Source organism: Sceloporus occidentalis, unplaced genomic scaffold (genome assembly GCF_023333645.1).
Source record: "Sceloporus occidentalis isolate IW3139 unplaced genomic scaffold, rSceOcc1.0.p SCAF_31, whole genome shotgun sequence".
Lineage (NCBI taxonomy): Eukaryota > Metazoa > Chordata > Lepidosauria > Squamata > Phrynosomatidae > Sceloporus > Sceloporus occidentalis.
Window position 1 is genome coordinate 654,180 of NW_028317011.1, and position 13,321 is coordinate 667,500.

The 13,321-nt window shown below is 41.3% G+C and overlaps 1 protein-coding gene across 1 annotated transcript; it reads left to right on the forward strand.

Annotated features, from left to right (window-relative positions):
- The first annotated feature begins 576 nt into the window (after positions 1-576).
- LOC149298659 (zinc finger protein 592-like) lies at positions 577-11,136 on the forward strand. Its single transcript, XM_089487027.1, has 8 exons — positions 577-2,838; positions 6,207-6,385; positions 6,851-7,027; positions 7,303-7,462; positions 7,570-7,827; positions 9,115-9,224; positions 10,448-10,601; positions 10,690-11,136. The coding sequence occupies exons 1-8, from the start codon at positions 577-579 to the stop codon at positions 11,134-11,136; spliced, it is 3,747 nt and encodes a 1,248-aa protein (XP_089343153.1).
- The last annotated feature ends 2,185 nt before the right edge of the window (positions 11,137-13,321 follow it).

The window sequence follows — 13,321 nt, forward strand, 5'->3', positions numbered from 1 at the left end:
AATAATCGTTAGTTGCAGCCCTATTTAGAAGTGCTTCTAAGTGTCTGTTCCTCTGCCACTTTGAGTGTCTACACTTCCTTTATTCATGGTGGATCACTGTTTTGTAGTTCTGTAGTGTACAAACAAATGTAGCGAGAGTCGGTGAATGGTGGGAAACCATGTAACTTAAACCTTGTTTTAATGTTTATTCTTAGATTGTGTGCAGACTCTATGCAGAGTGGAGCCATGCATTAGGACTGCCAGGTAAACATTTTTATACCGTTTTGTAGCTGCTCCATGTTAACGCCACCATTTTCCTAGAAAATATTGTATGCAAAAATTTAACCCGAGCTGCTTTGTGCCTAGACAAAAAAACCCAGCAAAACAGAACTGGTTAGTCATTTTGTTAAGCCGAGCCCTAGTGTAGCATCGGTTATTGCTGTCGTTGCAGCCTTTTCCTTTTCATAGACACTGCAGGCAAAAACTCATTAAAGAAAGCTTGCACAGTATTTCCCATCAGTTGTAAAGAACTCATGTTGAGTTTATTTTAATTTTTTTTTTTTTTTTATATATACAGACATTGTTACACCACCAGTCATGGGGGACATGAAGACTCCAGACTTTGATGATCTCCTGGCTGCTTTTGATATTCCTGATGCAACCAGCCTAGACCCCAAAGAAGCTATCCAGTCTACAAGTGATGAACCAGAAAACCACCTCAAACCACCAGGAATGTGCTTGGATGAAAACCTGTCCTTAAGTCAGCCTGTGCCAGCTCCTGATGTTCCTGCAGTTAGTGTTATTGTGAAAAACACCAGCCGCCAGGAATCTTTTGAAGCGACTGAGAAAGAGGGGAACCACATGGGATCAACTCTGCTACAAAATGGCTTCCGTAGTCCAGAGGTGGGACCTGAGCCCCATACTGTTGGGCAAGGATACGTCAAGTTTGAACCAGGTTTCATTAATGGGGACAATTCAAGAGGTTATGTTGACAAACTTGAGTCTCATAAGCCAGAACCCTTGCCAACTTTTAACCAGTTTAGTCCCATATCCAGCCCTGAACCTGAGGACACTTCGAAAGATAATGGAGTCTTGAGCAAGCAAAAAGTATCAGAGAGTCCATATTTCCCACAGCCCACTATGTATGTTCCTGTGGAGTCCTGTGTTGTGGATTCAATAAGGAAACCTGCAGAGACTGAGCTAAGCATGTTTGATGAATACTGTAAGAAAGAGCAGAAACCAGACTGTAAGGAATTGGAAAAAGAGAGATCTGCTGAGCAAAGAAGAGAAACAGAGAAGGCCAACAGTTTGCTTGGAGAATCTATGTCCTTTAAAGAGGAGAACGATATTTCTGAAGAAAAGGTATTTTCAGAGTCTACTGTATGTTCCTCTGCTGTGCCTCCTCGGCAGCGTATCAAGCCAGCGAATTCTAAGCTATCATCTTGTGTGGCTGCTTTGGTGGCACTGCAGGCCAAAAAGGTTGCCATGGTCCCCAAAGAAGAACCCTCAAGTGTTACTAAAGAAGCAGTTGTTCCATTAAAAGACAGTGTTAAAGGTAGTCCCAAAATGCCCAAGTCCCCTAAAAGTCCCAGAAGCCCACTAGAGGTGGTTAAGAAAATTATGAAACCACCTGACAGCCCTATGAGCATCTGCAGTGACACAAGCAGCAAAGGCTCACCTTCAGTCTGTGCTGGATCTCCTCCTGCAATTCCTAAAGTGCGTATAAAGACCATAAAGACCTCATCTGGAGAGATCAAAAGAACTGTAACCAGAATTTTGCCTGAGGTTGAAACAGATGATATGGTAAAATCTCCAGATGATTTTCAGGCTGAGAACTCTTCTAGTGAGGACTTAAAAGGTTTTGTTCCCTCGGAAGACACAACTGACTTTGAAAAGGAAAAAGTGAAGAATCCAGGGAAAACTGCAGCCCCTACAAGCAGCCAGGGACCAGGTGTGACCTCTTCCCAAGTCGTTAATGCCAAAGCTGATAAGAAAAAGGGAGCAACAACATCAAATCTTAACCCTGGTAGTGGATCGGCTAAGACCTCAAACTCTTCACAAAACAAAAAACAAGCTCCACCTACAACCAAGACAACTTCCAACCCTACCACTCAGCTTCCCAAGGCAGTCCACCTTGCCAGTCTCAACTTGGTTCCAAATAGTATTACTACCCCTGTTGCTGCCAAAGCAACATCAGCAAGGCAGACACAAGGGCAGGTGGCGCCTATGACTGTACCATTGGTACACCAAGTTAAAATATCTGCACCAGTCATTGTCGAGGCATTTAATAAACTTTTGCATAGCACCAATCCTGTACCAACATACACCCCAAATCTGAACCCACCTCCTGAATGTGATATCCACCTTCCAGCAACTGGCTTTACTTGCCTTGAGTGTGGTGATTCATTTGCATTGGAAAAGAGCCTTGCTCAGCACCATAGCAGGCGCAGTATATATATAGAGGTTATGTGCAGTCAGTGTTCCAAGACTGTTCAGTTCTACAACAAATGCAGCTTGCTGAGCCATGCCAGGGAGCACAAGAGCAAGGGATTGATCATGCAGTGCTCCCAACTAATGATGAAACCCATTTCTTCTGAACAAATGTTGGCACCATCTCCAGTGGCTCCAGCACTTGCTGCTCAGCCTTTACCTGCCACTCAACGGACAGTATCTTCAACAGTACCCTCAGGTGTTGGGTCTGGGACTTCTTCTTATGCCTCACCAGCCATGCCTCTTTATGCAGACCCATATGGACTGATACGCCATGGGTTCAAGTGTTTAGAATGTGGCAAGCAGGTGGATGATTACACTTGTCTAGCAGGACACTATCAAAGGGTTGCTGAAGATAAAGATGGACTGGTGAGTTGGCTGACTCTTCACTCTAGTTAATGTATAGTTAGTGCTTTTATGGTATTCGCTTACTTGTGGTTCTCCACACGGGTTACTAATATGAAAGCAGAATACTTTTGGCAAATATAAAGGATATGTAAGCAGACCTATCACTCATTAATACTTCATATGTTTAGGAATGTATAGAGGCTGCATATACTAAAGCTAGCAATTAAACATCTCTATAGCTATGTTTTTTCTGTGGGAGATGCCATAACTAAAATGAGCCTAAAATCTAACTTTTCCATCTCATGTGCACACCTGACCATCACACCTTAAATGTGCTTGTTGGGCATCCCATTCCAAAATCTTGTGCATTAATATGCAGTTAACCCCCTCTTGTGGCTATAACAGCTTCTGGGAAGCTGTTCCACAAGATTTTGGAGTGTGTCTGTGGGAATCTGTGTCTATTCAGCCTAAAGACCATTTGTGAAGTCAGGCACTGGTGTTGGATGGCTTGCAATCAGTGCTCCAATTCATCCCAATGGTTAATGGGGTTAACATCAGGGCTCTGTGCAGGCCACTCCAGTTCCTCTACGCCAAACTGATTAGTCCTTGTGTTTATGGACATTGCTTGGTGCACAGGGGCAGAGTAAATGCTGGAACAGGAAAGGGTCCTCCCCAAATGTTTGCCACAAGGGTGGAAGCATACAGATGTCTAAAATGTCTTTGTATGCTAGAGCATTAATATGCTGGAACTCACTGGTTCGCTTAGTTCTCTGGAACTAATGGGCCTAGATCAAACCTTGAAAAACAGCCCAAGACCGTTAACACTCCAGCAAGCTTTGCACTAGGCACTATACATTCTGATAGGTAGGGTTCTGAAATCTGCCAAACCCAGATTTTTTCATCATACTTCCAGATAGTGAAGCATGATTCATCACCCCCGAGAACATGTTTTTACTGCTTCACAGTCCAGTTGCTTTACACCACTAATGTCTATGTAGTGATATTCAGCTTGTGTGCAGCTGCTTGGCCATGGAAGTTGATTTTGCTTCTAGAGGCATTTTAGAACTCTCTAGTAAGTGATGCTACAGTGGACAGGTGATTTTGTTAGGTTTCTCCTAGATGCTTTAACCTTACAATAGCACTTACATTGGACCAGGGCAAATATAGTACGGCAGAAATTTCATTTTTGATGAGCTCTTCAGTACAACCCATTCTACTGCCGACATTTTTCTATGGATGTGGCTGCTTATGTGCTTGATTTTATACACCTGTTGGCAATGGGTATGGCTGAAACCTCTAAACTCAATGATTAATGAAGTTATTCACATATACGCTATATGACCAAATGTCCTATTTCTAGTTCTTATATGAATAAGTCCTACATTTCCAACACGGCCACCATGTAGATACATTCCAAAAGCAGGCTTGCAACCAAATATTCATTCAAAACCGTTGATGCAGGTTCTGAGGGACCTTTAAATACCTGGTATTCTAAAAGTAGGTACTGTAAAGATTAAGGATTCTTACTGAATGGTAAAGATGCTGTAGAGCTAGATAAAATGAGTCTGCACTAGGCTAAAGTCTAAACTAGCATGGATAGTGAAAGAATATGGAACTCTGCATTAAAGAGGTCAGTAGCCCCTCGAATGTATTATGCCATCTTTGACAATGCATTAGGCATGCTATATGATTCTGTTGAGAGGGAGTGCTTGACTCTAAGCTAAATCTTGCTCTTTTACTTTAAAACACATGCACCAGTGAACTAAATTAGGGCTGAAACAACGAATCGATAAAATCGATAATAATCGATAACGGAAATCGTTGTCGACGATTTCCGTTATCGATTAATGAAGTGATCGATTAGTTGTTGGAGAACTCGGCTCGTTTTACCTCCTCCGCGAGCGTTCTTTGAGCTACGTGACGCGCTTCAATGTTGGTCTGCCGTTCGAATAAAGTTTTTTTCAACTTCTTGAAGCTTGGAAGTGGAACGAGTCCATAGCTGAGGTAAGTGATTCTCTATGTGTGAATGTCTGTATGAGAGTGTCAGAGTGGGAGACTGGGTGCAGGGCTGGGTGTGAGTGGGGATACAGGGCACAGTGTGAGTGTGGGTGCAGGGCAGAGTGGGGGTTCAGGGCAGAGTGGGAGACTGGGTGCAGGGCAGCGTGCAGAGCCGAGTGGGAGACTGGGTGCAGGGCAGGGTGTGAGTGGGGGTGCAGGGTGGGGGTGGAGGGCAGAGTGTGGGTGCAGGGCAGAGTGGGAGACTGGGTGCAGGGTGCAAAGTGAGTGGTTTAGGTATTAAAACTAGTTTGATAAATATTGTGTTTGGGTTCTCGTAACAAAATAAGAATGTTAATGTTAAGTTTAAGTTGTTTTTTAACATCCAGTTCATTAAAGTTTAAATAAACGAAAAGTTTGCATATTGTTGGTTTTTTTATCCAATTAATCGAAAAAATTATCGGCCAACTAATCGATTATTAAAATAATCGTTAGTTGCAGCCCTAAACTAAATACTATTTGCACATCTGATCTATAGAAATACATTTAACATCACTGCCCCTTTCAGGAATTGGTGAAACAATTTTTGCTTTTATTAATTCAATCAAATGCTGATGGCATTACATTGACCTCACTATACATTATGAAGGTCCAACCCCAGAGGAGCTTACCTGAATTCTGCAGAGTCTCTTTACACATTGAACAATGCGGTTCCATCTCGGTCCTCTTTGGAGAAACTTGCCAGTGTTGGCCCATTCATAATAACACAGGGAGGTTAAAGAAGCCAATGCAGTGCAGAATATGATTCACAGAAATGGAAGTTTAAAAGGGAGGTAGAAGAGATATTGAAACTTTGTAGAGATGTGGAATAATGTCACTTAAAATACTGTGTTGCTCTGTATATTGGTCACCTTACATCTAGTAGGATCATCAAATAGCTACTTAGAAATTGCTCCAAACGTTTTATGAGAGCCTAGAAGACTCATTTCCACTTAGTTCATATTTGGTATTTGATGTTAGGTAACGGGAAGGAGTCCACGTATATACTGGCACACAATAATTTTTAATGTTTTTCTCTATATAGATGTGCATTATGGCAATTCGTGGTGCTTTTAACTTAAACTTGGTTATTATTTCTTCTTGTTTACCTGCCTGCCTTGTCTCTTTAATATTGTTGTCATTGTTTTATTGCCTGCCTGCCTATTCCAAACCCCTTTATGGTATTTTTCTGCATAACCTCTGCTGTTATGTTTTGTGCACTTTCTGCTTGTTTGTTACCAATCATTTCTGTTTTGCCTCCCGCTACTGTCATGTCTAAGCTAGTGTTGAATTTGTTTTGCTGAAAACATATACTCTGTATTCTTGTCTAACCCATTTTCTCGCAACCCCTGCAGACCTGCCAGGTGTGCCAGATGATGCTCCCTAATAAGTGCAGTTACGGGGCTCACCAGCGCACTCATACACACAAGTCTCCGTATTGCTGTCCAGAGTGTGGGGTGCTCTGTCGATCAGCCTATTTCCAGACCCACGTCAAAGAAAACTGTCTGCACTACACACGCAAGGTGGCATTTCGGTGAGTATAGCTTCTCAGAATGCTGTACATATATATTATAAAATGTGTGTGGGGAGACAGATGATGTACACCCTGAGCCTCACACTGGCTTTTGCAAGTGATAGTGTAATCATATTTCTTTTTAAGTGTTTGGTTTGATAAATGAGTGCTTACACAATCTCTGGCAATCTACATTTATTGTGTTCATGTTTGTGTACATTTATACAGTAAACACCACCTTGTTTATGCAGATGTGGATGGCCTTCTACAATCTGAATGCAATGATTCCATAAATGAGGAGAAGCTTCATGTATATATTGTGCGTGTGTGCAGTTGTACCATTTTTGGTCAAATTTGAGACTTCTGTGAAGGCATGACCCAGCTTAAATGTGCTTCATATACACACAGCTATATACTGTTTTTTTTGTTAGCCAGGCTGGCTATGTATAAGAGATTTGATTGGTTTTTTTATCTATTTTTCAACAGGTGCATTCATTGTGGGTTGGTGTTTATGTCTCTTGGGTTGCTCAAAGGTCACATTCAGGACAAGCATTGTGAGGTCTTCCACAAGTGTTCTTTTTGCCCGATGGCCTTCAAGAGCACAGAAAACACGGCTGCTCACATCACTGCCCAGCATCCCACTGCCACTCATACGAATGCACAGTAAGTGTCTCCCGTGTCACACAATTCACTCCCTTAATCTGATTTTCTAGAGCCTAGTCGCGAAGTTCCTGGCCCTCTTTGTACCCCTTTTTGAACGTATAAGATTCACGATGTTAGGCATGTTGGGCTCATTTGTTTATTAGGGATTTATGATTTTTGATGTGTTGCTGGTGACACACGGTCATGAGAAATAAAATGCTGTTTTTTTGAAGGCTTTTTTTTTTTTTTTTGCTAATCCATTAGTTTTTGGGTTGTAAGCATGTTTTATTTTACAGGATAATCTATAAGTGTTCTTGTGAGACAGTCTTCAATAAGAAGAGGCTTCTGCACCAGCACTTCTATCAGAACACCAATACCCTGCTAGTGAATGTGTTTAAGTGTCCTGAGTGCCAGCTGGCTTACATGCAGAAACAGCTGCTAATTCAGCATCTCAAGGTAAGACCTTGCATTGATGTATCTTTTATAATGTATGTCCATAACCAAGGTCGGAGTATCCTGTAAGATTGCTAATAAAATACTTTATACACTGCTACCCTAAACAGAGCGTTCATGGCCTTCCTAAAATTCCTGATGAAGCTGCAGGCGTCCAGAAGAAGTCTGATACTGCAAGAGAGAAAAACGACTCTACATCCGTGAAGGCAGGATCCAAGGGTGATGGAGCGTCCTCCTCCAAGAAGGACACTGACTCTTCACAGTCTCAGCAGAAACTGAAGCTTTCAGGCTGGACCTGTGGAGAATGCTCAGAGTGGATTCTAGACCGGGAGACCTATGTGTTCCACATGAAGAAGAGTCATGGCAAAGTAAGGTTTAAAGGGGAAGTCCTACCATAATGTGACAGGATGGATACATGTACGCAAGTGTGTGCTTCAATTGTTTTTGTCTAGTGCACATTGTGCAAGGGTGATGAGGAGAAAGGTGAGATGGTGCAAAGAGGTTGGTTTTCAGGAGAGACGGTGCAAGGGGGAGAAAGGAAAGCTGTTGCAAAGAGGTTGGTATTGAGAAAGAGGCGAGATGGCACAAGGGGGAGGGAGTGTTGAGAAAGAGGACAAAGGGTTGGATATTGAGAGAGAAAATCTCCTCTGTCGTTACCTCTCCCACTTCTTGTCTCTCACTCACCCCCAGTTTGCACCATCTGTCCCCTTTCTTCCCCCCTTTGCATGTCAGAGAAAGGGGGAAGATATGAAGAAAATGCTGAGAGGTAGGGAGAAAATGGAGAGATAAGTAGAAAGATATAGCGGAGATGATGAAAAAGAAGAGAGACTGGGAAAAGAGGAGAGATGATAAATATTTATTTATGTACAGGTATATTAAATGGATGGGTGCAATGTGTTTGGCTTCTCAGATTGAACCTGTGCGCTGCTGCTACTACCCTTTTCTTCCCTAAAATATGATAAAAGAAGGATTAAACATAATGCTGCCTATTCTTCAAATTGCTCCATTTATTACCCAATAGAATCATGTAGATATGTCTTGCTAAAATAAACTACTAAAATATCTAGTTTGGAATTACCCTGTTTTCTGCATTAATTGTTCATAAAATGTGATCTGATCTACATCTAAGTTACACGTATAGACAAACACAATGTGCATAAGCTATTAACACACAATGATAATATTTCATGTCTTTATTGCACACACTCATTAAACACTCAGTGTTGGTGGAAAAAGTGACCGCTTGGATTTAATAACTGGTCGCACCTCCTTTTGGCAGCATTAACCTCAAACAGGCGGATAATGCTGCTGGAGATTAGACCTACACAAACTAACTTCTGACTCCGATTAGGTTTAGTTGAAGTGATGAGCCTAGGGGTCTACATACATTTTTTCCACCCCACACATTACTGTATTATCCCTGTGTTTTGAATATATCATTTTGTGTGTTTGATCATTATTGTAACTTAGATGAAGATCATATATTTCATATTTAAAGGAAAACAATCACATTTGCTTCATTGTTTTTTGGTGCTTTGCACAAAAATGTTGGCAGTTTAAGCGTTTCCTTTATAGTGCCGACCACACACTGTTACGCTGCTCTTTGCGTGACCTATCGCTGACTTTATTTTCTGTGTATCTGCTTTCGTTCGCAGTGTATGAAGCGATATCCATGCAGACAGTGCGAGCGTTCCTTTAACTCATGCACCAGCTTAAGAAGACACGTACGGAACAATCACGACACAAAAAAAGACTACACATGCTGGTATGAGTACTAAGGCATACTACATGGCCGGGCAATCTGATTAATATAAAGCCAGAAAAAATATCTTTGCTATTAATCTCCAAACAATTATATATTTAACGGCTTGGTGGTATTTTAAGTTATTTTCAAAAGATTTCACGCAGGCCCATTGTGTGAAAGGTCGTTTGGTCTCTTAAACCACTTCCTACTTCTGGATTTCTGGAAATTGGTTTTCATGTATGTACTGGTAAATAGTATGTTCTGCTTACAAGACAGATGTAATACAAATAGAAGTAAAACTTTTTTTACTTTTTAAACTTTACACAGAGCAAAGGGAATAATCACTGTAGAAATTTAGATTTAGGGCACCAATCTGGAAGAGAAATTTACTACCTTTTGGGTTTTAGTCCTTTGCTTCCTCTAATGAATGTTGAACAGGAATTGTACTCTCCCTCTGTTCTCCCACAGAAGGATTGATCACTAAACCATTCAGTTGAGGTGAAATAACCGTTAATGGTGTACTACCAAGGTCCTTAGCTGGGGCTGCACAATGTATAGGTAAAGAGATAGTTGGCTGTCCTTGACCCCCCCCCCCCCGTAAAGTATTAAGTGGGTACTTTAATATGCATTCTTCCAAAACTAAAATAAAGCACTTACCAGCTGCCCTCCGTCTCAATTGTCTGTGGATTGGCTGCTTGAAGCTAAAATAAACGGCGGCCCTTTCCACGCATGCACATGGCAATCCGAACAGACCTTAGCCTTTCCCTAGCCAGCAGTGGAGCTGACTGGAGGGGGGTATATTATGAGCAGGGAGATGTTAGGTTGGACACATATTCTGCAGGGTGTTTAGCGGGGGGGGCGATTGCATGTGGGGAAATTCTTCAGAATCCCCCCCATGCATTTGCAAAACAGATGACATGAAAACTTAAAAGTGCCACCCAACTATCATATTTGATAAAGTGCATATGAAAGCGTTTCCCCTAATAGGATGAAATGACACAAACATATCTACCTTTACTCTTTAGCCCGATTTGCAGGATAAACTTGTCGGGGTTGGCTTTGGTGTATTGTTGGAATTTCATTGAGTAAGCCAGATATTTTTTTTCTTCTTGATTCTAGTAGTGTGGCATGGTCCGTGAGGTTTTCTGCATGGCTAAAATATGATTCTGTCTAAAGCCCGGTTCCTGGCTCCACCTTTGTGCAAGCCATCTCTAACCACTTCTCTCGTTTCGTTCTACGTACAGCTACTGCACAGAGAAGCCGAAGTTTGCCAAGCCGTCTTTGCTGGCCAATCACATCATCCTAATGCATGGCATTAAAAACCCTGAACTCACCCAAGTGACAAAGGGTGCTTTGGTGCCCTCCAACACATCGGCACAGAGCAGTGATAAGGAGCAGGTACTGCTTTTCACCTATTCACATGCACTATGTGTCTAATAATTATTATTTTTTTAATTATAATCTCTATTCTATACCTTCCATCTAGATCACAGGCGTGAAGAGGACTGCTACAGAGGCTCTTGAGGATTCCCAGGGAAAGAAACTAAAAACTCTGTATAAATGTGCAAAGTGTAGCTTTACTGCAAACAACAACACAGAATTCTTAGAGCACATACCTCAGCACAAGACTGACAACTCCACTTACCAGTGTGTGCACTGCGGTTTGTGTTATACCTCCCAAATCTCTCTAAACCGGCACCTCTTCATCGTGCACAAGGTGAAGGAGGAGGAAGACGAGGAAGAGGAGACTGATCAGAGACAAGTAAACCCTGCTCCAGAAGCCCCCCAGCCTTCAAGCATAAAGCAGGACCATGGAGGTTCATGGGAGTGTGTCCGGTGCAATTTAACTTTTGACCTTGAGAGTGCACACGCTGCCCACCTCCGGACTCATGATGATATCCCATCTAGCTGTGTAAAGCAGGAATCCCAGTAGCCTGACGCCTAATAGACTTGGATGATAAGATCAGCTTTGGAAACAAATGTTTAAAGACTAAAAAAAGAGAGTTTAAAATATTTTTACTGAGAGATTGGGATGGGTATTGATTTAAATTAAAAAAGAAAAAATGTGTAAAAAAAAAAATACTAAGGTACTGTGTTTATATGGACTGTTATTCTTTTAGGAACCTCCACACAACTATCCTTTATATTGATAGGCAAGGCCAATCAATATGAAAGGGGGTTTCGCAGAGATTTAAAACAAAAAAAGGGGGAATATATACCTAAGTTATACATCTCAACAATTATTTTAAATAACAGAACATCTGTCTCCCCATGCCCACAGTATTCCTTTCTGTCAATTTGTGTGGTTACTGCCTGTTTCATAGATGGGTAACTCTTTGGAGATCAAATGGTCGAGAACCCTGGTTTATGTGTGTTTCTTTTCTTCCTGGACAGATTCTGCGAGTTAAATGATGCTTTTGGTAGTGTTTTAGCTAATATGTGCCAGTTATGTTTCAGTGTTGTTGAACCCTCTTTTGTATCCAAGAATGGTGTTTCTGCTTCTCTTAGGGAAGTTTGTTTTACATTGCATCCCTCAATAAGTGGATGGAATATTTTCAGATCCATAGTATGCTGTAGTCCACATGTTATTGGCCAATAGTTGATCACGTAAAACCAGCCATTTACTATGAGACTGGGAACACAGGAACAACCAACTGCTTAAAAAACCTAAATTACCTTAAAGTCAGTCCTCACAGCTGTCTAGATGTGTGTCTGGCATGAGCTTGCTACATAAACGGAGTCTGAACTTATGAAAGCTACATCCGAAAAAATCCTAAAAATCCAATAATTGAAGTATCTAGGTCTGCCTTCACTCTTTAGTCATTAGAGGGAAAGTGATGTTTCCCGACATGCATACACCTGGGAAGTATTGTTTTTATGAAGACATATCACATTATCTTTAATGTGTGACTGGCCCTCTATTCATTAAAGTGTCTCCGTGTCTCGTTAAGGGCTGTTTAGAAGACCAGGCCTCAACTGTTTTGTCACTGCACGTGTACATCGGTTAACTGAATCCATTTTTTGAGTAGATTAGCATCCTTATACTAAAAATTAGAGATACATGCAACTTTTCTCTATTTGCCTTTTTTGAGATCAGCCGCAAATGACCAACATGTTCTGTTCATGATTCTATTGGTGAAAAACTTTAGGAAAGAGCATTTACAATAATCTTCTGTTCTGACTTTTGAAGAAACAGTTTATACCGCTCCCCCAGTGTTCAGCGGAATTGTTGGTGGCTCACACACGGTCTATTATGTCACGCTCCCTTACGGCTTCCTTTGTAGGCGTAGACAAAGAAGTCTTCGGAAGATTTCTTGGGAGTACATTAAACCTTCACCGAATAGGAGGTCTTTTAGTAATATATCCAGACGCGTGGAAGTTAGTCTTGTGCATGTTAACAGGTTGGTTGTAATGTCTTGGTCTATGGTGATCTATCAGTCCACATCAACCACTTCTCACTCACTAATAATATCTGTGAATACGTGACAAGGCTCCTTGTGTTTATTGTAACACTTCCAGGCTATAAATGTTCAAACAACGTGAAAAATGTAGCCCAACCAATTATTTTTTTTTGACCCACCCAAATTTCTAAGTAAAAATACGTACTTTTTAAATTGTGCGTAGGGGATGTCGTTTTAGTATTTTTAGAGTAGTTCAGTAGTGATAATTTCCAAACGTGCCATGTATGTTTAAAATAACTAAAGTTATTAAACTGCATTTAAAGCAGTTAAGGTTGGACAATATTAAGTAGCCTGGCTTAGGGGGAAAAAATATAATTGTTTAGTTTGCGACCATTTGAAAGTTTCATTTGCTTTGTTTAGGGTTATACACATTCATTTCATATGGAGGAAGGGGAAACAAAGCAGTACCGTGGTATTTCTTATGTTCCCAGGAGTTTGCGGTATTTCTTGCTGGTGGCACTACAGAAACCTGTTCATATGCATCTGTGTTATATGCTTCCACGTCAATCAGCAGCATTAGGCAAGGTACCAACAGAACGGGGGGGGGGGTCCCCTTTATCTGTCTCCATGATTAGCTTTAGCTTTTTATACACATAAATAAGGATAACAATGCCTCATCTCGATTAAGTTAACATAAATGTGACATTACTCCAACTG

Coding starts and splice junctions, on each gene's coding strand:
- LOC149298659 (XM_089487027.1), top strand. CDS start 577: ATGGGGGACATGAAGACTCCAGACTTTGATGATCTCCTGGCTGCTTTT. Junction 7,828..9,114: donor TGAAGAAGAGTCATGGCAAA/GTAAGGTTTAAA, acceptor TTTCGTTCGCAG/TGTATGAAGCGATATCCATG. Junction 10,602..10,689: donor AGAGCAGTGATAAGGAGCAG/GTACTGCTTTTC, acceptor CCTTCCATCTAG/ATCACAGGCGTGAAGAGGAC.